This window comes from Rhincodon typus, chromosome 31 (assembly GCF_021869965.1).
Source record: "Rhincodon typus isolate 14 chromosome 31, sRhiTyp1.1, whole genome shotgun sequence".
Classification (NCBI taxonomy): Eukaryota; Metazoa; Chordata; class Chondrichthyes; order Orectolobiformes; family Rhincodontidae; genus Rhincodon; species Rhincodon typus.
In genome coordinates this window covers 23802280-23828015 of record NC_063362.1, presented here as the reverse complement: position 1 = coordinate 23828015, position 25736 = coordinate 23802280, and the positions used below count along the sequence as shown (strand labels likewise).

The 25736-nt window shown below is 42.3% G+C and overlaps 1 protein-coding gene across 1 annotated transcript in view; it reads left to right on the top strand.

Moving 5' to 3' along the window:
* LOC109937638 (podoplanin) overlaps positions 1–19533 on the top strand; it is a 28351-nt gene extending 8818 nt beyond the window's left edge. Inside the window, exons 2-4 of the mRNA XM_020536139.2 lie at positions 14098–14292; positions 15236–15353; positions 18387–19533. Of these exons, the coding sequence (XP_020391728.1) occupies positions 14098–14292; positions 15236–15353; positions 18387–18393 (320 nt within the window). The 3' untranslated portion in view covers positions 18394–19533. The remainder of the gene's footprint in view (positions 1–14097; positions 14293–15235; positions 15354–18386) is intronic.
* Positions 19534–25736: the final 6203 nt, after the last annotated feature.

The window sequence follows — 25736 nt, the reverse complement described above, 5'->3', positions numbered from 1 at the left end:
CAGATTCTCCAGCATCTGCAGTTCCTACTATCTTTGTATAAATATATGTATCTATCATGCACATTTGTGCCAGTTGTCAATAGAATCCTATATTTAAAACACATACCTTCTTATTCATGAATTCTCAGCCCCACAATCTCGTCATTTGTATTCCCTGCTGTTTCAGAACTTTGTTGTTAATTGCCATGTCACAGAAGGGAGCAGAACACAGGATAATGTTAACAGTGAAGCAATATCATGAGCCAGCTTTAAAAGCTTGCAGACTGTAGAAGAACAGGAATGTAGGGAACTGGGAATTTTACAGTTTTTAAGGAAAAATGGATCAGAGTAGGAGATGGTTCATGTCTCGATCTCAACACAGTCACGATGTAAGAAGGGATGTTTATATATTGCTGAAATGAAGGCTGATCACTTAGCTGCAGGATTTGCGTCTTTGTCCAATCATGCATCTTAGTTCAGTGTTTTTGAAATGCACAGTAGTACTGATTCTCATTCTGAGGAAGGGTCACCGAACCCGAAACGTGAACTATGATTTTTCTTCACTGATGCTGCCAGACCTGCTGAGCTTTTCCAGCAAATTTCTGTTTTTGTTTGTTAGAAATTGGACTGATTTGGCTGAACCTCCAATGTCTGATGTGGAACTCATCCTTAGAGATGAGGAACGTGCCTGTGCTGCCAATGTTACAAGTGGTCATTCATTGCACTAGTAAAACATGAGGAGGGAGTTCCTAAGCAACAACATTTACTTTGTAAACGTGAATCTAATTCAGATCACGTACAAGAAAAATTTGAACTTGTTCTTTTTCTAATCACCTTGAGAAAAAATTTAAACATTCCATTCCCTTTTCTGTTTTCTCTCTCCGCCCCATTCTGGGATCCTTGGCACTGCTAGTCCTTTCCAAAACTTCTCCTCATTTGGTCAGGCTTTCTGCGATAGGCCATGGGGTGTTGCTGAGGAAATTGTTCTGACAGTGTCTGCGGAAATGGGTTTCATGTGTTAGGTATTTGCCTAATTACCTTGGCTCCAAGTGCAGCTCCTTTTAAATCAGATTATGGGACAGAATGTTGCTGTTTGCTTAGCTCTCTCCTTGATACACGTAGACAGAAATCAAAAAGACAAGTTTCCCCTGGACAGGTCAGAGTGCACAATGAGTTGAAAGCATTGAAATTGCACAAAGCTTCAAGGGAGAAATGTCACGAGCAGGGAATCTGTTGAAATCACATGGATGGCGGAAACACATATTTAGAAAATTAGCATGGGATGCTCCTGTCCTCTGGTTATGAGAGAAATGCACTTATCAAATCCACATTACATGTTACTGTGGTGAGGATCACTGGAATCAACTGCCGTTGACAAAATGAGCCACAAAATGTAAAACCGTGAATGTTAGAAATCAGAATTTGAAAATAGCAAATGTGAGAAGGTCAGTTCATCATGGAGACATCATGTTTGCTGTCAGAATTGTCCTAAAGACAAGCCCTATCATCACTACCTGTCTCTCGAATGCCGACCCACCTGCTGTGCATTTCTGGCATTTTACACCGCCATTTAAGGAAAGGAAGAGAAGGGGGAAAGGACAGAAATTAAATTTTAAAAAAGTGAAAAATCATTGTGACTGAGTGATATTAAGAACTGCCGATGCTGGAGTCAGAGACAACACAGTGTGGAGCTGGAGGAACACAGCAGGCCAGGCAGCATCAGAGAAGCAGGAAAGTTGACATTTCGGGTCGGGACCCTTCTTCAGAAAATTCAGAAATCGTTGTGACTGGCAGTTTGACCTTGGAGGCTATGACTGCTGATCTGATACTGTGCATCAATGTCCAGACACTGTGTGTGGTTTTAGGAAATGAGGCCTATCATAATATAGATGACACTGTGGCTCAGTGGTTAGCTGTACCACCTCACATTTCTTAGCTGGCCAGCGTGGGCCTGCCTTGCAACTAAAGACCCTGGAGATCAGAGTTGTTCATTGAAGGCAATGCCACTGGGTGCCCAGCCCTGGACCTGAGACTTGGTCCTAGATGTAGGTGAGTGAGGGTAGGATAAGCGGAATGGAGAATGGGAGAAAAGGGCTCTTCTGGCACTGTAGGGGGTAGTTTTCCTGCCTCAGAGTCAGGAGGTGTGGGTTCAAGTCCCACCTGCTCCAGAGGTGTGTCACAACACATCTGTACATGTTGGTTAAGAATTGGAATAAGAATTAAGGGCAGCATGGTGGCACAGTGGTTAGCACTGCTGCCTCACAGCACCAAGGTCCTGGGTTCAGTTCCACCCTTGGGCAACTATCTGTGTGGAGTTAGCACATTCTCCCCATGTCTGTGTGGATTTCCTCCAGGTGCTCCTGTTTTGTCCCACAGTCCAAAGGTGTGCAGGCAAGGTGGATTGGCCATGCTAAATTGCTAAAAAGTGTTTAGGGATATGTAGATTAGTTGGGTTAAAGGGGGATGGGTCTGGGTGGGATGCTTTGAGGGTCAGTGTGGACTTGTTGGGCCAAAGGGCCTGTTTCCACACTGTAGGGATTCTGTTCTAAAATCATCTCCTAGCAGTTATGAGGCCATATCAGGTCTTTTCCCAGCCTCTGACCAAGTACAATTTTCCTGACATTGGGAATCTAACATGGGTGCTCCTGCCTAGTTCTCCCAGCAGTCACACCCCCCACTGCTCCCTGGTATGCTCACTCTAGTGGGTGCCACTAAATCTGATGTTTAATGGGACCAGTACAAAGGGAACATAGCTACAAGGTTACCTGTGAGAAATGTAGGAGTGAAAGAACCTTTTCTTTACAGAGAGTTGTGAGGCTGTGAAATACATTACTAGAGTTATTGTAGCAGAGAATATTTAACCTTCACAGAATTATTGAAGGACAAAGGCATGTGTGAATAGAAAGATCACATTGGATTATAATGATTGCTCTAAAGTGGATCACATTGCATCTGTATTGAAATTTCTACATGAGTCCATTTTGAGGTCCGTGACCTTGACCTTCTCCCAATTGAATTCCATTTATCAGTTTTTCACCTTTTTGGCTCAGCCATTGATGTCCTCCTATAATCGGGAGCCACCCAGTGGATCTGCAGTGTAACCATTCTGTGATTCTGAGATTGTCAAGAAAATTAGCAAAGTAGATTCCAGAATATCGCTCCCTGTTTGAAAGGTTCAAGTTCGGTGGACATAAGTAACATTAGGAAGGTTAGAGTAAGACAGGTGCTCAGACAAAACTGTTCTTGTCTGAAGCAAATTGCTATGCTAAGTAATTTAGTGGGAAATCATTGGAAGGGACAGATTTAATGAGTTTAAGAATGTGTTTCTGAGAAGAAATGGGATTGAGGGTTATGGTGAGGATATCTAGGCTGACACTTCAGTTCAGCATTGAAGGGATTGCTCTACCACTAAAAGTGCCATCTTTGAATGAGACAACACCAGGTTATAGTCCAACTTATTTATTTGAATAGACCTGTTGGACTATAACCTGACAACAGCAGGGGAGTTATCCTCAGCATTCTGGCCAGCATTTATGTGTTAGCCACAGATTGTCAGTTCATTTATCACATTGCTGTTTGCAGGACCATTGCTGTCACATTTCCTACATTATGACAGTAACTAAACCTCATCAAATGTTTCATTGTGCTTTGGAATGTCCCGATATTTGGAAAGGAGCTGTAAAAATGCAAGTCCTCTTTTTTTTGTTAGGTGTGTACAAAAGGGTCGACAAACAGACGTGTAACACCTCATCAAACTTCTATTGCAAAAGGAGTTTGGAAATTCTGATGGATCTTCAAGGCTTTTTGAGCTCCTTGGAACAAAACAATTCATAACTAAAGCACCATCTGGCCCCCTAACATTGATGGTAGCAAACTCAACCTTGGGCAGAACAGTATCCACCTGCATTCACCATATGTAGTTAACTCACGATAGAATATGTTGTGTAATTTTCATCCACTCAGCATCATGACTGAGCAAAGCCTGACCGTGAACTCGAGAAGCTATCTCCTTGAGTTGCCAAAGCTATCATCAGGTCCTAAATTGATTAAAATTCCTGAGAAGAATGTAGCACACCAACAAAAATGTTGGATGGTATAAAAGCTGAATATGTCAATGGTATTTTGTGTCATTTCCCTACATCTATGTACAAATTCTCTCCCAAAGCTGGAATAATGAAAAGCTCCCTGATACTGTGTGTGCCTCCCAAACTGATTTCAATTGCTTCACAAATAGATTGCAAAGTATTTGTGGATTTAACAGCAGACTGATGCCTCAAGATTATGGCTATAGTTAGCACGACATTCAAAACAATAGGAAGCAGGCAGTGCTTTCAAGGCTACCCTACAGTCCAGATAACACGATGAACCATGAGAACAAGGCTGAAGCAGCAATTTTATTGTTGATGTCAGTTTATAGATCGCAGTCCTCCCTGATTGCTTTCTGCTGCTTTACTAGTTTTGAGATTAGTGTATAACTCCTACGACAATTTTTTTTGAGATGTCACAAGAGGTCATTTACAAATATGAGAATTGCAGGATGATAAAAGATTAAGGTTTTTGTCTAGTTTATCTGTACTATCCTGGTAGTTTCATGCTACAAGAACAATGGACTTTTTGACTGACCATTGCAATCAATCTCTACCAATTAGTCTGCAACAGACTCAGACATGAGGAAAGAAAACCCGACAGTGGCAGGAACTTGGGAACTAAGCATATTACACATACCATAAGCTAAATCTCAAAAAACTACTGCACTGCATCCCAAAATATCATTTGCTGAAAGAAATCTAATTTGCTTTTGAATGAATCAACACTTTATGCTTTCACCATTTCCTTAAGCAGCCTGTTCCATTGATTTATAATTTGCTTACTAAAATATTATACAGATCACCTTTGAGTTCTCGTCCTTCAATGACACACCATGTGTGCTTCTACTATTCTGGACAAAAATGAAGTGACATAGAGGTATACAGCATGGAAACAGACCCTTCGGTCCAACTTGTCCACGTCGATCAAGTCTCCCAAATTAAACTAGTCCTATTTGCCTGCATTTGGCCCATATCCCTCTAAACCTTTCCTATTTATGTACCTTTCCAAATGTCTTTTAAATGTAACTGCACCTGCATCTACCACTTCTTCTGGCAGTTCATTTCACATATGAACCACCCTGAGTGTGAAAAAGCTGCCCTTCAGGTCCCTTTTAAATCTTTCTCCTCTCACCTCAAAACTATGCCCTCTAGTTGTGAACTCCCCAGCCTTTGGGAACAGACCTTTGCCATTCATTTTATTTATGGCCCTCATGATTTTATAAACCTCAATAATGTCAGTCCTCAACCTCCTGTCCTCCAATGAAAAAAGTCCCAGCCTACCCAGCCTCTCCTTATCACTCAAATCCTCCATTGCTGACAACATTCTGGTAAATCTTTTCAGAACCCTCTCCAATTTAATAATATCCTTCCTATAGCAAGGTGACCAGAACTGGACACAGTGTATCATTGTCCACAATATCTGGTGTCTGTAGAATATTAATAAAAAATCATGCCAACTCTCAATCTTCATTTTTTTTCTGTAAAATCATGACCGAAAGAATGGAATTGCTCTTTGTGATTTAATCTCTCCATTTCATCAATTGTTTTGATTGCTTTTTCAGGATCTTCGCAATATCCTTACAGTACTTTAAGGATTAGAATTAGAAGGTACCTTAGTGGGACAGGAGAGAAAGTAGAAGTGGGGGATCTCTTTGAATAAAGTCACATTGTACGTAATTATTATGTGATGGGTTTGGAAAAAGTTACCCAAAAATAGGATTGATAAGAAGTCGCTATCATTGAATGTAAAGGAATTTGGCAATCTCTTAAGAAGAGATATTTCAGTTTGCAGTGAATGCAAGGAATTAAGTGTTACTGCAGGATCTTATAGCTTGGTTGTCTTTGGAAGTCAGTGGTAAATTCTCTGGACATTGTTTTTCTCAGTTTTGTTCAGGATAGAATATGTAGTTCAAGGGTGGATTGATCATGTCTGAGGCTTCAATGTTGCCTGGCTGTATCAGGTTTCGCAGACAAACATTTTCTTGTTTCACTTTTCTTTTCACATTGACAAAAGAAAATTTTTCCCTCAGGAAAATCAATGTGATTATAACTTTGCACATTAAACAGTAACTTTATTCCAGCAATGCACCACCAGTTGGCTGGAGGATTGTAATGTTACCTTTACTACTTTGAGGAACATTTCAGTCTGGTCAAAGGGTTAACAACAACTTGAAATTATGTGGTGCCTTTATCGTCAGAAAAATGCACCGAGGTGCTTCACAGGGGTATGAAGAAAGGGTGGAAGCTCAATGAAAGAAAGACATATTAGGAGAGGTGTCAAAAAGTGTGCTTAAAGAGTTGGGTATTAAGGAGGAACCTAAAAGAAGAGAAGAAAGGGAAATAGAGGTAGTTGGAGAAGAAATTCAAGAGAATGGAGCCTAAGACAGGCTGCTAAAGACATGATCATCAACGGTGATGCAAAGAGATACGTTGGAATTATCATTGAAAGGCAGTCAGGTTACTGGGCAAAAGGGACTTTATTACAAAGTTGTGATTTTAACGCTTCCATTTCTTCATTCGCCACAAACATGGAGTGCATGTTCTAATGTTTTGACCTGGACTCAGATTCCCTGCTAATGTGATTCGCAATTGGTTGCCAAGGAAGGATTAAGAGGCCACCTGTTTTCTGTCAAGCTCAGGAGCAATCCCTTCACTATTTACAAATGAAGACTGGTGCAGCTGTCTATACGTAAGAGAGCTGGGAATGGTGCCAAAAACCTCCACAGAAAATAAGATACACATTTTCTGAAGGAAATCTAGTTTACATTTGAATGAATCAACACTTTATGCTGCTAGCAGACTTTGTTCACAATGTGCACCATCCGCAAGGTACACTAGAGTAACTCTGTAAGGCTTCGTTGACAATGTCTCCCAAATCTGACACGTCAGCACAAGAGCAGGAGGCACCTGGGAATACTGCCTGCAGGTTCTCCTTCAAGGCACCAGAATCTTCACTTGGAACTGTATAGCCAACAACTCCCCCTCCCATTCCTCAGATGACATGTCCATCCTGGGCCTCCTGCAGTGCCACAACGATGCCACCCGAAGGTTGCAGGAACAGCAACTCATATTCCGCTTGGGAACCCTGCAGCCCAATGGTATCAATGTGGATTTCACAAGCTTCAAAATCTCCCCTCCCCCTACCGCATCCCAAAACCAGTCCAACTCGTCCCTGCCTCCCTAACCTGTTCTTCCTCCCACCTATCCCCTCCTCCCACCTCAAGCCGCACCTCCATCTCCTACCGACCAACCTCATCCTGCCCCCTTGACCTGTCCGTCCTCCCTGGACTGACCTATCCCCTTCCTAACTCCCTACCTACACTCACCTTTCCTGGCCCCATCCCCGCCTCTTCGACCTGTTTGTTTCCTCTCCACCTATCCTCTCCTCTATCCCTCTTCTATCCGCCTCCCACTCTCTCCCTATTTATTTCAAAACCCCCTTCCCCTCCCCCTTTTCTGATGAAGGGTCTAGGCCCGAAACGTAAGCCTCTCTGCTCCTATGATGCTGCTTGGCCTGCTGTGTTCATCCAGCCCTGCACCTTGTTGTCTCGGATTCTCCAGCATCTGCAGTTCCTACTATCTCTGTTACTGTTGCTGGGTCAAAATCCAGAACTGCCAACTAACAACATTCTGCATGTACCTGCACCAATTTGACTGCAGTGGTTCACCTCTACAATGAGAGATGGACAATAAATTGCCTTGACAATGATGACCACATCCCATTATTTAATTTAGAAAAAAACATCATAGCTGTTTGCTGTCCAAAGCAGCAGCTGGGAGTAAACTTCTGCCCCTTCTCATCACCATCTTCATCACTGCCATTCTCTCCTCAACATATTCATCACTGCCATTCCCCCCTCACCATCTTCATCACTGCCATTCACCCCTCACAATCTTCATCTCTGCCATTCCCTCCTCACCATCTTCATCACTGCCATTCCCCCCTCACAATCTTCATCTCTGCCATTCCCCCCTCACCATCTTCATCACTGCCATTCCCTCCTCAACCAGACTCATCACCGCCATTCCCCCCTCACCATCTTCATCACTGCCATTCCCCCCTCACCATCTTCATCACTGCCATTCCCTCCTCAACCAGACTCATCACTGCCATTCCCCCCTCACCATCTTCATCACTGCCATTCCCCCCTCACCATCTTCATCACTGCCATTCCCTCCTCACCATCTTCATCACTGCCATCCCCCCCTCACCATCTTTATCACTGCCATCCCCCCCTCACCATCTTTATCACTGCCATTCCCTCCTCACCATCTTCATCACTGCCATTCCCTCCTCACCATCCTCATCACTGCCATTCCCTCCTCACCGTCCTCATTGCTGTAAGTATTGGATCAGCGAGAGGGACGAGTGAGATTCAAGCACACTGACTAGTGGGAAGGATGTTGAGGGAAAAAAAATTCACTTCACTTTCCCACATCCCTGATGAGACATCAGTAAAATAAATATGTGAGTAACTGGAACAAATCCGAAATTAGATAATTATGATTCATTTCATTGCTGCAAAGTGGGAGAATATTTTCCATATTTCTATATTTATCACCTCACAGCTACTTTGGAAAAAAATCCTACTGTGTGCTCTCAGCTGGCTTATTTTATACACACACACGCACACTGTCTCTCTCACACGCACACATGCACACACTCGCACACACGCACACACATGCACACACTCGCTCACACGCACACACATGCACACACTCGCTCACACACACACACTGTCTCTCACACACACACACATGCACACACTCGCTCACACGCACACACTTGCTCACACACACACAGTCTCTCACACACACACATGCACACACTCACACACACACACACACATGCACACACTCGCTCACACGCACACACATGCACACATACACACTAGTTCACACAGACATGCTCGTGCGCAGACACAAATAAAAACGCCCACTTATACTCACACACAAAAACGCGCGCACTCACACAAAAATGCACATACACGTTTATGTTCATCTAGAAATGTGTCACGTAAGCGTAAATGCACAGAGAGAGAACATGCAGATATTAATACATACATCCAGAAACCTGCTAATCTAAACACAGAAGTGCATAGAGATTCCAGGTTCTCCACCAGAATGAGTGCGTTAAGTGCCTTCCTTGCTGGATAGACCAATGAATTGTGGGGTGTGCAAAGAACTGCACAAACTGGCAAAGTCCCAAGTTTCAATTTTCATTCCACGCCAAGAAGCTAGTCTCAGCCACCAGGGGTAATACGTTGGTCCTGGATTAAAGGCAATCAGACAGCAAATGTAATTTTTACGTCTGATTATTACTCCTTGTATATTTGTCTGTGTTTCAATAGCAGGAAAGAAGAGATAAAAGCTTGTATCTGATACTTTCCAAGGGTAAATATCCAGTCAACTTTGACTATCACCAATTGTCTTTGCTAAGTTTCCTCTTTTTCTCTCTTGATTAGTTCTGGCTTCTTGTTGGGTTAGATATCTATTAATGCAGGACAATGACTGCTAACTCACCAAAGTGCCACTATTGTGAACCTTGTCAATGGACACTAGTTGGTTATTGACCACAGGAGGTGTCTCAGCCAAGCCAAATCCCTGTACTCAAGCAAAATCTCCACTTTTGCACTTTCAGAAGGCTGATAGCTTTCAAAAGAATATTGTTACTTTTCCCCAACCCAGAAGTGGTAAAGCCAGTTATTGTGTCCACTGTCATTTTCCTTTGATCAACTAATCAATTAAGAGATTATGGAACAAATCCAAGAGTCTCTGGTTTGTACGATTGATACAACTGCCAAAAGAAGATCACATTCACAATAATTTTTCAGACTCACAGTGCTACAGCTGGCATTTCTTCTGGCACTGACATGTTTTCTGAGGTTAAAGTATGAGAAACAAGTTTCAACACTAAATTGTCACTAATGCTTAGCCCTTTCACTACTAAATGGGGTGTAGCTTGATTTTGCGAACTGAGGATCAACAAGAGAATTTGATGTTATCGCATCTCATCAGGAGTAACATTGAGGAGCTGGCAGCCAGATTTAGTAAAGGCCAGTCACTTTGGTATAGGGTCCATGATAAATCCCAACTGCATTGAAAGATGTAGAGCATTTCAAACTGTCGACATTGGTCAAACAGTGCATTTGGTATGCAGGAGTAGATTCAAATCCAGAATTGGTCATTCATTTTTGCTCACCTATGGCACGGAGGGTTGAATGGGGAATTGGCAGGGCAGGGTCTTATTAAGAAGGATTTGCCATCCCCAATTCTTTGGGAGAGATTATTCATTTCTCTCCCACTCAATTCTGCTTCAAATCATGGAATTGGCTTAATAATCTCCTCCATCTCTTTATGTCCAGATAAAGCTTGAAACTTCTCAACTCTTGAAAGGATGTTTTGTTGCAGTGCTGAAACAAGGTTAATTTTAAAAGTAATAAAAATAATGAAAGAACTGTGGATGCTGGAAATCAGAAACGACAACAGAAGTTGCTGGAAAAGCTCAGCAGATCTGGCAGCATCTGTAGAGAGAAATCAGAGTTAACGTTTCAGGTCCAGTGACCCTTCCTCAGAGTGTCACTGGAGGTTCTGAGGAAGGGTCTCAGCCCAAAACACTAACTCTTGATTTCTCTCCACAGGTGATGTCAAACCTACAGAGCTTTTCCAGTAATTTCCGTTGCTGTTTCTAATTTTAAATGTATTCCTTAAGCAACTATAGCCTCAGGATGAATGAAATTCAGAGACTAGAAAATACACATCCAAAGGCCAGAATCTAGAACGAAGGATCAAACTTTGTCAAGTTAAATACATCTAATTGCAGCCAGGATTCAGATCTCACATTAAACTTCCAGGCTGTTGTTTTCTCTTCCCTTTCTGCACTGATTCTTCCTCACAGAAAAGTACACTTTGTTCCCCGATTTGTAATCAGATTAGAACTCTATGTCTGCACCTCTGGTTTGTCTCTCCTTTCTTCACTGATCCAACAGTATTCACCTCTGACACTGACGGTTTGTGTTCTACTGATTTATGGCCTACTTATATCGAAGAACTTTGTCAAGAGATTATTCCGAAGCAGTTACCTCGGGTGCCTGGAGCAGAGCAAGTCACTCTGTTTATATCATAGACAGGCTTGTGAATACAGTGCTTTGTGAAGTCATAACCTCAATTTCATTTCGGCGTCTCAAGCTCTGCCTAGCCCCGTGAATGCAAAGCTGCCTCCTGGGGGTTGTGTGGAGTGAATCAACCACTTTGGGCAGTGAGAAAGAATGGCCTTCTCTGTCAAACTAGTAATATTTGCCCGCCATCAGAATGCCATCTTCTCAGCCTCTGATAGAAGAGAGTTGTCTCGGTGTGGAATTGGAAAACTGTAGCAATCTCTCATTTACAAGAATGGACTAACAAGCTGCAAGAGTGTCATTATCCAATATGTATTAGTGACAGAATATCAAAGCGGAAAAACTCCACTAAAATATACTGTGTTGACAATTCAAGTGATGTTTTGCATTTTCACAAAGTACTGATCTTATCTTCCATCCCTTTTTTTGACAATTTGCTCCCTGTGTCTGCCTCTGACCGGAGTATGATTTCACTCACACTTTTCAATAACTTGCTGAGGTAATCATTCCCTATATATGGGCCCTTGCTAACTGCTTTTCCAGGCATTTTTGTTTCTGACAAAAAGCACAGAATTGGTTTTAATACAGATCAAGATTGTTCTGTTTTATGTTTGGATGTTAGATATCTCCATGGGTTCAGTACTTCTTCAGTAGAGAGATTTTGTTTCTTTCACAAGCCATGTATGGCTTCCCCAGTCCAATATCTGGGTACATGTAGTAAAACCCAAGGGTGAAACATAAATACTATGTCACTGCCCTTGGCTTTCTGGAATATATCACACATCATCCCGTAATCTCTTGTCTTCGGTGGGCTGAACAATAATGTTCGGTTAGACTTCAAGGTTATTAACACTCTAGACAGATTTACTGAATGAACGGTATTGAACACAAACAATATATTACAACAATTACATTTTTTTATTAATCTCCTTGAAATGTCAAAAACTGGAGCAAGTTGTTCAATTCAGTGAGCCTGTTCCATGATTGAATCAGATCATGGCAGGGTAATAACAGCAAAATACTGTGGATGCTGGAGATCTGAAATAAAAATTGAAAGTTAAACATTGCTAAAAGGATACTAAAAGTGGAAGCTGATTGTTTCAAAGAAGTGTCATTGGACTTGAAACCTTAACTTGGTTTCTGTCTCCACAGATGCTGCCAGATCTGCTGAGTTTCTCTGACACGTTCAGTTTTTATTTCAGATTCCCAACATCAACAGTATTTTGCTTTTATTTAAGATACTGTACCTTTGTATCTTAGATGGCTTTCCTTTGTCACAACCTCCGTTAGCTAGCCCAGTGCTTCTACTGACTTCAGATTTATTGTCTATGAAATTGTAGCTCCAAATTCCTTCAAAAATATCCCTGAACATTATGTAACAAATAACAGTATTTTCCTTCACAGGTATCCATGTAAGTGGAACAGCCAATTTCTGAGGAGTTCAGATGTCTGTGTCCATAAAAAAAATCTGACATTTAAATTGTACATTTTACAATCTCATGGTATCACTAAGGGTTTTGTAGCTTTGTGGTGCAGAAATAAGTTTAGCCACTGCTGTATTGTGGAGGGCAATTTGCACACAGCAACACCTATAAGTAGCAACAAAATAATTTCTTTTTTAGCCATGTTGAGAATAAACATTGGCCAAGATACTATAGAACTCTTCTGAGGAAGGGTCACCAGACCCAAATTGTTTACTCTGATTTTTTGTTCACAAATGCTGCCAGGCCTGCTGACCTTTCCAGCAACTTCTGTTTTTGTTGCTGTTGACATTATAGATCTCCTCTGCTCTCCTTTGAATAATACCATGGGACCATTTACATTTACCTGAGAGAATAGATACAGCCTCGGTGTAATTTCAATACACAGCAGCTTCAACACATCCTCAGTTCTGTACTCAAGTGCCAACCTGGATTTTGCGTGCAAATTTCAAACCAACAACGTGGAGACAAGAGTGCAACAGAGTAAACCACTGCTGACAGCTAAATAAAATGCATCAAGAAATACTTCTTAAGACCATGACATCTGTAGTGACCCCTTTGTTACTTGGGCCAATTATTTGCAGTTGGCAGAAACAGCTAACAGAATTTGACTTCAATTCTGGGTATACCATGAACATGAAATTGCCAACATGTGGTTATATGAAAGGACATCTCTTAGCAAACAGAGAGTCAGAATGAAATCTGGAAATAATTATTGATGACTCATTGAAAGCTTCCAGTGCAGTTGTTATTACCAAATCTGTTCAACTACCAGGGGCAGGGGGATATCTCAATGGCTTTTCAATATTTGTGGAAGTAACTTACTGTGACATTTTACAGGTAAGCGAAGGAAGATGACATGTTGGAATCTTTGTACTGTATCCAACTTTGGACTTTCCACTTTCAGCACATCAACCCATTCACTTCACTTCACACATGTGCTTTATTTTACTAAATTTCACAAAGAAAATCCCAAAATGGTGAAAAAAAAAAATTAGAATCAGATCAGTCTTCATTGACAAATAAAATACTCAGGAGTGATACATCAGGTTCAATAAATGTTTAAAGATAATGATGATGCAAATATATCTAGTTATTTGCTTTGGACCTTGAGACAGCACTTCTTCAGGAAATCAACTGAGTGCAATGTGTGAAGAGAGAAACAGTATTAATGTTTTAGGTTGATGACTTTTCATCAGAACTGGAATGTTAACTCATTATTTTTCTCTACAGATGCTGCCAGACCTGTTGCGTATTTACAAAATTTTCTATTTTTTTTCAGAATTCCAGCACCCCTAGTATTTTGCACTTGTGTTAGATTGTATATGGGCTGTGGAAAGAAAGGAAATGAGTCAGGTATTTGATGACTGGACAAATATTGAGAAAGGAAGACACTTACGAATGACTGACATCCTTTTTTTTCATGTACAGATAACATTTCAGATGAAGTTGAGCTGGTAACATTTGCAGGTGCTGAAGACAAAAACGATTCAGTGATGTTTGCAACATTAGGACCAGAAAGTGAAGTTACTGACACTGATGAAGACACCAATGAATCGAGCATCACATCTTCAGCCGAGTCAAATTCAACCGAGGATGCTACACCTGACATTGGTGATGCTGAAGGTACTTTTCTGTACTAACCTCCTTAATACAATACCTATTAAAATAAGTTAATGGGACACTAAATAAAAACCGAATGAACTGGATACTGTCAATCAGGGGCAAAAGTTCTGAGGAAGGGACACCAGATCCGAAAAGTTAACTTGATCTTTCTTCACAGATGCTGCCAGACCTGCTGAGCTGTTCCAAAAGCTTCTGTTTTTGTTAGTGGGATACCAGTCTGTGTTAAAGGTTGTACAGAATATAAAAATCTAGTGCTGTTGCAGCTTTGCAATCTCCACACCACCCCAACCCCCAAGCCCAGTGCTACTATAAATGCAAGGTTAAAATTATAAACAAATGTTCAAGAACTGTTTTATTCATTGGAGCAGAAAGTTAGACGAGTATTCAATAAAATGATTAAATATTATTCTTCAAAATATCTTGGGAAGGTAGACAGTAAATGTCTATCAGTCACAAAGGAGCGTAGACTAAGGATTGACATCAGAAAGTGTTGGAGATCCACCACCAAGCCCCCAATACCCAGCAGCCAAGTTGCCTGTTGTGAGATCAGCAACTTACCTTGCCTGCCAGCAAGGCAGGACATTGGGCTAGTGGCAAGCTGAGGACTTGAAGTGGCCATTAATTGATCACATAATTGGTTGTAAGACGAGAAGCCCCAGTGGGCCTTGTCACTCAGCATGGACCTGCTGATGTGGTGAAAAGGGAGTAAGTTTCTTCCAGAGAAAACAATGTTCAATTATTTGCTCTTTGTGCTACATTGCTCACCAAATCCAGGGGAAGTGAAAATTGTTTCCATAGCCTAGCAGCAAGATGCAGATCAAGCGACAAGAGAAAACAGTTGGAGTGGTTCAGTCCCGAATAATTCGTTTGACACAACATTTCGAGAGCATGAGCCACAATTTAATTTATCTGATAATATTGGTTCCTTTGTTCTCTTTTACAGCCAAGGACTTCCTGGAAATGCTCACCCTAATTGGGATAATAGTTGGTGCCATTGTAGCTGTGATCATTGTCCTAACAATTATTGTTGTCATCATTAAGAAAATGTCTGGTGGATACTCGTAAGTACCCAACTGGTTGATGAAGTGAAATTTATCGTTGTTTGATGCTGATACATGATGCAGAAATATGTACAGAGCCAAATGGCAAGATCTCCACGTTAACTCCAATGGGTGAAAGCATTCAAACCTAACAGAATATTGAGAAATAAAATTTGATGGATAGTGAGTCATCAATAGTGCTAATAGACAGTATCTCATCAGCAAAACCTGCTCACTGCATTCAACAGAGCGTGGCAACAGGAGCCCTAGTGAAATTGGAATCAGTGGGTATTGGGGGCAAACTCTCCACTGGTTAGAGTCATATCTAGTACATAGGAAAATGTTTGTGGCTCCTGAGGTGAGTCACCTCAGGACATCTCTGCAGGAGATCCTCAGTGTAGTGTCCTAGGCCCAAACATCCTCAGTTGCTTCATCAATGACCTTCCCTCCATCATAAGGTCAGAAGTGGGGATGTTCACCGAAGATTGCACCATGTTCAGCACCATTTGCAACTTCCCAGATACTGAAGCAATCCCTGTCCAAATGTAGCAAGACCTGGACAATATTCAGGCTTGGGCTGACAAATAGCAAAGAACATTTGCACCATGCAAATGCCAGGTAATGATAATCTCCAATAAGACGCAATCTAACCATTGCCCCTTGAATTTCAATGGCATTACTATCACTGGCTTCCCTATTATCAGCATGCTGAATTAGAAACTGAACAGGACTGACATATAAACACAATGTCTCCAAGAGCAGATCAGACGCTAGGAATACTGCGACAAGTAACTCACTGCCTAGCTCCCCAAAGCCTCTCTACCATCTATAAGGCAGAAGTCAGGAGTGGTGTGTTATACTCCTCACTTGCTTGGATGAGTTCAGATCCAACAGCTCTCAAGAAAATTGACACCATCCAGGACAAAGCAACCCACTTGATTGGCTCTACATCCACAAACAACTGCTCTCCCCATCACCAATGCTGAGGAGCAGCAGTGTGTACTATCTACAAGATGCACTGCAGAAATTCACCAAGGCTCCTCAGACAGCACCTCCCAAACCCACAATCACTACCTCCTAAAAGGACAAGGAAAGCAGATACATGGGAGCACTATCAGTTGCAAGTTCCCTTCCAAGCTATTCACCATTCTGACTTGGAAATATATCACCGTTCCTTCAGTGTCCTGGATCAAAATCCTGGAACCCCCCTTCCTAATGGCTTTGTGGATATCCTTGATCACATAGACTGCTGCATTTTGAGAAGGCAGCTCACCACCTTCTCAAGGGCGAAAGGGATGGATAAGAAATAGTGGCTAGCCAGCAATGCACACATCCCATGAGTAAATAGAAAGACAACTCAAACTGGGGGCAGGAGGTGGATAGTCAATACTGCTGAGCACAGCAAAAATTACAAAAGAACATTAATTGCAGAATGGTCAAATAATTGGCGGATGAAGTTAAACACAAATAAATGTGAAGTTGTATATTTTGATAGGAAGAATAGGGGAAGTGCTAGGTGGAGTAGAAGAACAAAGAAATCCAGGACTGCAAATACACCAATCACTACAAGCTGCACCACAGGTTACCAAGGCCATGAGAAAATAAACAACAAAGGCGTGAGACTTCATTACTAGGAGGACAGAATTGAAACGTAGAGACCTTATGTTAAAGCTGTATAAAGCCTTTCTTGGAACCACACTAAAGAGTTCTGCATAGAGTTCTAGTTGCCAAATTATAAAACAAGATGTAGAGGTAATGGAGGGGATAAAGGGATGACTTACAAAGATGATATCAGGAATGCTTGAGTATACTTTTCAGGAAAGAATTGACAGTCAGTCTCTTTTCTCTTGAAAATCGATTAAGGGGGACCTAATAAAAGTCTTTGAATTGTTGAAAGATTTTGATCGAGTGGATAAGGGAACATTTTTCCTCTTGTGAGTAAATGCATAGCTGGAGGCCATTGATATAATATAGTTTCAAGAAATCCATCAGGAAATTCAGAATAAATTGTTTGTTTATATAAGAAAATAGAATAATGACCACAGGAAGGAGTTTAAGTATAAAGTATAGATGCATTTAAGGGGAAGCTAGATCTCTATGTAAGAGAGAATGGTGGATCTAGGTAAGGAGAGATGGGAAAGGTTTGGATGGAGCATTAACACCAGTGTAGACCAGTTAGGATGAAAGCCTAGTTTCTGATGATGGAGTAATTAAAATCAGGGATGGTTAAAAGGCCAAAAGTAGAAGAACTGAAGTGAACGTAGCACCATTCCTGCAAGGGAGAAGTTTCTGGAGAATATGTGGCTGCAGGAACGGACAGTTGGTGGTCTTGTATCTGAAAAGAGAGACGAGACTGTTTTTCATTGAGACTGAAATGAAAGATCTTTTCCATGATAGAGCACAATTGAAGGCAATGCAAATTGACCAAATTCTGCTTCCAGAGAGGAGTGCAGATATGGTAGGACTACAGGAAATGTACAGAGGGAGTGAGCATTGAGGCTAAGGGCAGATTTGTAAATAATAATTTGTTTAACTGGGAGCTAATGTGCGTCAGTGTGCGCATAGATGGTAGTGAATGGGTCAAGTTAGGACACAGAGTTAAGGCAGCAGCATCTTGGAATATCTCAAGGTTAAAGAGGGTGGAATGTCACAGAAAAGCAGGAATGAGTTGGATAATAGAGGCATGCACTTCAGTGACAAATGAGCTGGTGCTAGAGGCTACTGTCACTTGCAAAACATTATCCCAACATGATCACCATCAGAACAGGGTTAAACAGAGGGAAAACAGAGGGAAAAAAATAGAAGAGAAAATTCATTAGAAAAGTCTAGAATATATTGTAGTGTGCCTTTAAGAAACCTTTCCACTTGAACTGTAAGTATATAAAGAATGTTGTTTCTTCTAACTTTCCATAACTTTTCCCATGTGTTGTGGGACTAATACAATCAAACATTATGGCAGCAATTCTCCTGTGCATATTACAGGTTTATACATGCAATGTTTGGAGTTGTACTTTATTTCTTTATTATGACGCACTCCTTTCTTAATATTTACAGGCCCTGAGCCGCATAGATGGGCAGAGATGACTAACTGGTGATTCTGAAGTGAGAATGAAGTCATTTATATCGGGATAACTGGAGTCACTCAAATAAAATTTGAGTCAAACTTCGTCAACTTTTTTTGGAGTCAGCTACTGTCTGACTCTGAGAGCTGGGTGAAATCTGCCTTCTGCTAAAATCTTGAGTTGGGAATGGTGGGGGAGGGTGTAGCTTTGTAGGAGGAGGGAGGGATTTTTCATTTTAGACCCAATAATATGTATTTTATATGGAACCACTGAGAGTCTTGCTCACCAAAGTACTTAAAATTCTCCTTCAGATATTTTATTCTCCATTATTTCTGTTCTTTCTACTCCGATGAAAGTGGACACTTCAAGAATAGATTGATGCTCTGCTGAGATTAGGGTAAGATCTGTTTTACAAAAGGAATGGGATCAGATCAGCTGAGGGATTTTCTTCATCTGAGCTTTATGATGCTCTCCTGAGATTGGGTCACAGGGATGAATTATTGGACAAGTTTGTGGAGCTCTGAACAGCATCTGGTTTATGCTGTGCCTCCTAAGAATGTTTGATATTCTCACTAAATGGGTGAGGAGTGAAGAAGAAAAGAGTACTTCCTAAATTACAGCAGATTGTGATTCACAGAACTCATTGAATAGTAATTAATTCCAATGGCTTTAGTCAGTCGACTGGAGATTCCCTGTGACCATGTTGCTGAATACTCTGACTGGTGTAGAACACACGGAGCAGAGAATGGGCCAAATAACTTTGTCTTTGAGCACTTTATCTGCCTTGAGTTAAAGCTCTCAGTGGCTGGAGACACTGGGGATTTTCTCCAGGTTCATTTCATGGGAAATGTCTTTTGGGAAAAACAAACTGTTTCTGCATTCATGTGCAGAATTTAGTCCCTTCTGTTAATGAGCAGGATGGCAGATTTTCACTTGTTTTCTTTATGTATGTTCTCATTCATTAACCGGAATCTATAAATGGCTGACTCTGTTGCAGGACTCCATGTATGGTCATAACCTTGCTTCAGAATGTGTTAGGGACACTAACATTGACAAGGTTTTGAATACAATATTATTTCATACTGTAAACAATTGCCATAACGTGAGCTGCATTCAACAAAACAGTGTTTTTATAATTTTTTTGTTTATAACAATTAAAGATATTGTTACAAAAATGCACCTAGTTTTAGTTGTCATTCTTTATCAGAAAATGGTTGAAATAATAAAATGAATGGTCACTTACTGAAGTCCGTCTTTGAGACATACAGATCAGGCATTTCCACTTTCAAGCCCTGATCTATGCTATGAGCTGATTTTCGTTCTGGCAAGGATGCTGGCTCTGGCCTTAGCACCTCTAAATCAAGGGAAAATATCAGCTGGAGATTGTTATGGACTCAACCAAACCCCCTCAAAATATTCAGAAGATAATCCAGACCCTTTTTCTTATTTTAAAGTTAAATGTAAGGTGTTGCGCACCTGATGCAATTCGATAGGTCAAACTACTGATTTAAAGCAAAACACACATTATTCATCGGCTATAATTAAAATATAACAAAAGAAAGAAGGAATTAGAATAACTTTATTGAAAAACTTAACAGAATAATAGACAGTAGCTATTACTAATTTACTGTTCCAACATGGTAACATCCCATAAACATACCCTTGGCAAAAGGGAAATTCCCCCCAACATAGATTGTCTCACATGCAGCTTCCATAGCAGGCAGAGAATGCCCAACTTTTGACTGTAACCAAGACAGGGCAAAAATAACTTTCTCTTCTTACAGGTCCCAACAGCAACTGCTGAAAGCTTAACTAAATATCCTGGTTCTGTGAAAGTTCGACCACACCCATTCAAGCTGCTTCTATTGTTCCAATTTAAAAGCAAAACCCAAGGGCCCACAACTCCGGTTGTTCTGGTAGACCGCTCAGTGCTTCTGCCATGACAACTCTCCAAGAAAAAAGGACAAAATAACCTCTTAAAGCCACAGCGTTGTCACAAGATAGAGCAGTTATCTCCAGTCCAGGCACGTTCATTGGAAATACCTTCCCATTTATATATGAAGCAAGTTCCTCTGCAGTGACCCTTGTTGTGTGTGGACATCAGGTCGGGACAGAATCTACCATCTTTGGAATTGCACTTTAATAAAACATTCAGCAGCGGCAGTTGGAAAATAAAACACTGAATAAAATGATAAAAAAACTTCCATTATGTTTCTCAGAGATAGTAGGAACTGCAGATGCTGGAAGATCTGAGATAACAAGGTGTAGAGCTGGATGAACACAGCAGGCCAAGCAGCATCATAGGAGCAGGAAGGCTGATGTTTCGGGCCAAGACCCTTCATCAGAAATGGGGGAGGGGAAGGGGGTTCTGAAATAAATAGGAAGAGAGGGGGAGGCGAACAGAAGATGGATAGAGGAGAAGATATGTGGAGAGGAAACAGACAGGTCAAAGAGGCGGTGATGGAGCCAGTAAAGGTGAGTGTAGGTGGGGAGGTAGGGAGGAGATAGGTCAGTCCAGGGGGGACGGACAGGTCAAGGGGGCAGGATGAGGTTAGTAGGTAGGAAATGGGGGGGGGCTTGGGGTGGGAGGAGGGGATAGGTGGGAGGAAGAACAGGTTAGGGAGGCGGGGACGAGCTGGGCTGGTTTTGGGATGCAGTAGGGGGAGGGGAGATTTTGAAGCTTTGAGAATGCCCTCAACGGTACCTCCCGCATTTCCCTCAACTCATTCCTCACACCCCCATCCCCACAATAACAACCAAAAAAGAATCCCCCTCATCCTCACGTACCACCCCACCAACCTCCGGATCCAACGCATCATCCTCCGACACTTCCGCCATCTGCAATCCGACCCCACCACCAAAGACATTTTTCCCTCCCCACCCTTATCTGCTTTCCAGAGGGACCACTCTCTCCGTGACTCCCTTGTCCGCTCCACACTCCCCTCCAGCCCCACCACACCCGGCACTTTTCCCTGCAACCACAGGAAGTGCTTCGCCTGCCCCCATACCTCCTCCCTCACCCCCATCCCAGGCCCCAAGAAGACTTTCCACATCAAGCAGATGTTCACCTGCACATCTGCCAATGTGGTATACTGCATCCGCTGTACCCGTTGTGGCCTCCTCTACATCGGGGAAACCAAGCGGAGGCTTGGGGACCGCTTTGCAGAACACCTACGCTCGGTTCGCAATAAACAACTGCACCTCCCAGTCGCGAACCATTTCAACTCCCCCTCCCATTCCTCAGACGACATGTCCATCCTGGGCCTCCTGCAGTGCCACAACGATGCCACCCGAAGGTTGCAGGAACAGCAACTCATATTCCGCTTGGGAATCCTGCAGCCCAATGGTATCAATGTGGATTTCACAAGCTTCAAAATCTCCCCTACCCCTATCGCATCCCAAAACCAGCCCAGCTCGTCCCCGCCTCCCTAACCTGTTCTTCCTCCCACCTATCCCCTCCTCCCACCTCCGCACCCCTATTTCCTACCTACTAACCTCATCCCGCCCCCTTGACCTGTCCGTCCTCCCTGGACTGACCTATCTCCTCCCTACCTCCCCACCTACACTCACCTTTACTGGCTCCATCCCCGCCTCTTTGACCTGTCTGTTTCCTCTCCACCTATCTTTTCCTCTATCCATCTTCTATCCGCCTCCCCCTCTCTCCCTATTTATTTCAGAACCCCCTTCCCCTCCCCCATTTCTGATGAAGGGTCTAGGCCCGAAACGTCAGCCTTCCTGCTCCTATGATTCTGCTTGGCCTGCTGTGTTCATCCAGCTCTACACCTTGTTACATCATGTTTCTCAATTCACTTCCTATTAACATTTCTAATTGAGCGAATTTTCCTCTTGCTGTTTCCAAAGAAAGTTATTGACACTTCCAAAGGGCTAATATTTCTTGTTGTTCATGCTTACACCAGTGCCTTTTAGGCTACAGCAGCAGAGGGTTTACGCTACTGGACCATTAATCCTGAGGTCTGGATTCATGATCGCAAGCCATGAGTTCAAATCTCACCATGCCATCTGAGTTATTTAAATTCAGTTAATAGAGTTGGAATCCATAATGGCGTCCACGAAACTACTGGATTGTAGAGAAAAACCATCAGACTCATGGGGACGGTTCTAGCCCTCAATGTGACTGTAAATCCACCACAGTATGGTTAACCACTCTCTGAAATGGCCTATCAAGCCACACAACTATATTCAAGAAGGCTACAGACCACCACATTGATAGGAAGTCCTGATGAAGGGTATTGTAAGACACTGCCTTGACTGGTCCAGATTACCGGAATCACATCTTCAGAAGCCCACTGACATGCCCAATGGTTGTCCGAAAGCTCTGGTGCCATTGGTCACCTCAACTCCATGGCTTCTGTCTGGGGAATAGTCAAGGTGTCTAGCCATAACTTTAATGGACACCCCTCGTCTCTAAGACTTATGTATGCACTTTGCAGACTGAAGTAAAGACCTGAAGTAGCTGCCAGGAAAGCAAAAGGATACATTCTGAAACTCCCACCATCAGGGTATTGTGGGTCCATCTGCAGTGCACGGACTGCAGCGGTTCAAGAAGGCAGCTCACCATCATCTTCTCCAGGACAACTAGGGATAGGCAATCAATGCTGGCCAACCAGAAATGCCCAACTGGACATCAAGGCAGTGGAAGCCCTTCACATTGATGCAATTTATTGGTTGGTTCTTTTGCTGTTATTATTGTCATATGCATGCACAACTTGACCGAGTGCAACAGCAAGGAGGCCTGGTAAGATTTAAGTCAATAGGAATTGGAGTGAAGGGGTTGGGAGGTACTGTCTGCTAGCTGGAAACATAACTGGAAAAAAATTGGGATGTTAATGCTTGTTGGAGGTCAATCTTCACAACAGTAGGCCATCACTGTAGGAGTTCCTTGGGGTATGTCCTAGGCTGAATCAACTGCTTTATCAATAACCTTCCCAACATCATTAAGTCAGCAATGGGGATGTTCTGCGATGATTGCACTGTTTTCTGTTTCACTCACAACTCCACAAATGAAGCAGTTTGGATTGTATGCAACATTAATCTGGACAGGTTTGGGGCATTAAGTGGCAAACAACATTCATATTACACAAAAGCCAGGCATTGAATGCCTCCAACAAGTGCGAGTCCAACCCTTTCTCCTTGACTTTCAATGGAATTAACATATCAAATCCCCCATGATTGACATCCCAAGGGTTTTCTATTTACAAAACATTTAACTGGACCAGTCACAAACAACAAGAACAGGGTACAGGTTGGGAGATCTGTGGCAAGTAACTCACCCCCTGACTTCCCAAAGCCTTTTCACCACCTACAAGACACAAGTCATGAGTGTGATGGAATACCCTCCACCTACCTGGATAAGTACAGGTCCAAAAATACTCAAGAAGTCCAACATCAGAAAAGGTGAAGCAGCCAGTTTGATCAGCAGCCCAGCCTTAAACAACTTAAACATTCAGTTATTCAAGCATGGTGAATTGTGGCACCAGTATGGAGCATTTACAAGATACAGTGCAGTGATTCATCAAGGGCTTCTTGAATAGCATGGCAACATGTACCATCTGGAAAGGACAAGGGCAGCAGGTGAGGGAACTGCATCATCTTCAAAATTTCCCACCAAGGCACACACCTGGAATTATATCACTGTTCCTCCACTATCACTGGGTCAAAATCCAGGAATCCCTTCCTAACAGCACTGTGGATGCACCTTCACTATATTGATCACAGTCGCTTAAGAGGGGAGTACAGCAGCACCCCTTTCTCAAGGCCATTTTGATATCAGTAATAGCTGCCTGCCTTGAAAATGGTTCCCACATTCTGTGAATGAATGGGAAAGAACAGCAGATGATGGCCAATGTGTTATTTGCTTGCTTCATGGGATACTGGAGTAATTGGGAAAACATGGTAGTTTTCTTTTATGTGCCACAGATTCTCTGAAATGCAGAGTACATACCAGACTGTGTGACACAAGGCATGATTTGTAACAAATTGGATCACTACAACAAGGAATCATTTATAGTTGTTTATATCAGTGGGGCTAATAGTAAGGGGCTACTGAATTGTACAGTTACGCAGAGTAAGCTTCCCAAGAGATCTACAAACATTGCGGCTGTTGACAACTTGGCCCATTTATCTGTGTGTATCCTGGGCCAATCAGCCAGCTTCATACCAGACAGTACAAACCAGAGACAAAGCCTGGAGCAAGATGACAACTTGCAGCAACATCTGGGAGCGATGCTAAACCTCACTCTGGCATGAAATCTGATCCACAGCCTCACCTCTGGGCTGAATAATACCATTGTCAGTTAGTACGCCTGCAGAATGGAAACGCAAGTGTAAAATTAAACAATTTCTCGCACTGGCTGCGCGTGTGTGCCAGTGAGAGGCCTGTAGCTTTAGGCACAGACCCAAAGCTGGAGCCCCCTTCTCGGCATAGCAGGAGAATCTGAAAACAAAGAGCTATATTCAAGGCTTTTCCTCTTCCCTGTCTGGAATACAGAATGTTTGACTTAAAACTCCAAACTTTTGACTCGTGAAGAAGCAAAGTGCGTCAGAGTCGAATTCCATGCATTTTCCAGGGCTAGAATCATTTTCAAAAAAGTGCTAAATATGGGCATAATAATTAAACTGAGTTTGTACTCTGTGGTCTAGTTGCATTGTTTATTTACAAAATAAAAACATGTCAGGAGCAGGAGTCAGCCAGGTGATGTGTGGCAGTGGTGTGTGTTCACTGCGGTGTCCTTCTGCTACTACACAGGACACTTCTGGGCTACTGGCTTAAGGGGCAAGCATTTCTGCTTCAAATTTAGCACAGGAAACAACAGGACCAGGGGCCAGTGTTATGAGCCTGAAATACCTCCTGCTGTGAGCCCTTTTGTTAAACAGGCCCCAAATTGAGGTTATAGATATTTCCTGTCATTAAATATCAAGTGCTAACAGCATCAAAAGGAGAACAGTCTGGGGAAAGAAAATATATTTCATTTTTATTATATTACCGCCTCTGACCATTTCCTGCCTCTTGGGTGAAAGTGCTGGCAGTGACTATAATTAGCTCATTTTTTCAAACTTGCCAAAGGGACCACCCTTTGTTCCAGCCAGCAGGGAGGGGTTGAGCTTTCAGTCCATCTCCAAAGACTGGAAAGTGTGATCTTCACATTCTGGCCTGTGCCTCTATTTCCCAGGATTAGAGAAGATCTATTGCTAAAAGGGAAGCCGCAACGACTTAAAGTGAGGTAAATGTGACCCTCATTGCTGCAGTGAGTGGTTGAAGGGGACACATTAATTTAAGGGGAAGCTAAACAGGATTATGAGGGAGAAGGTCAGAAATCACATG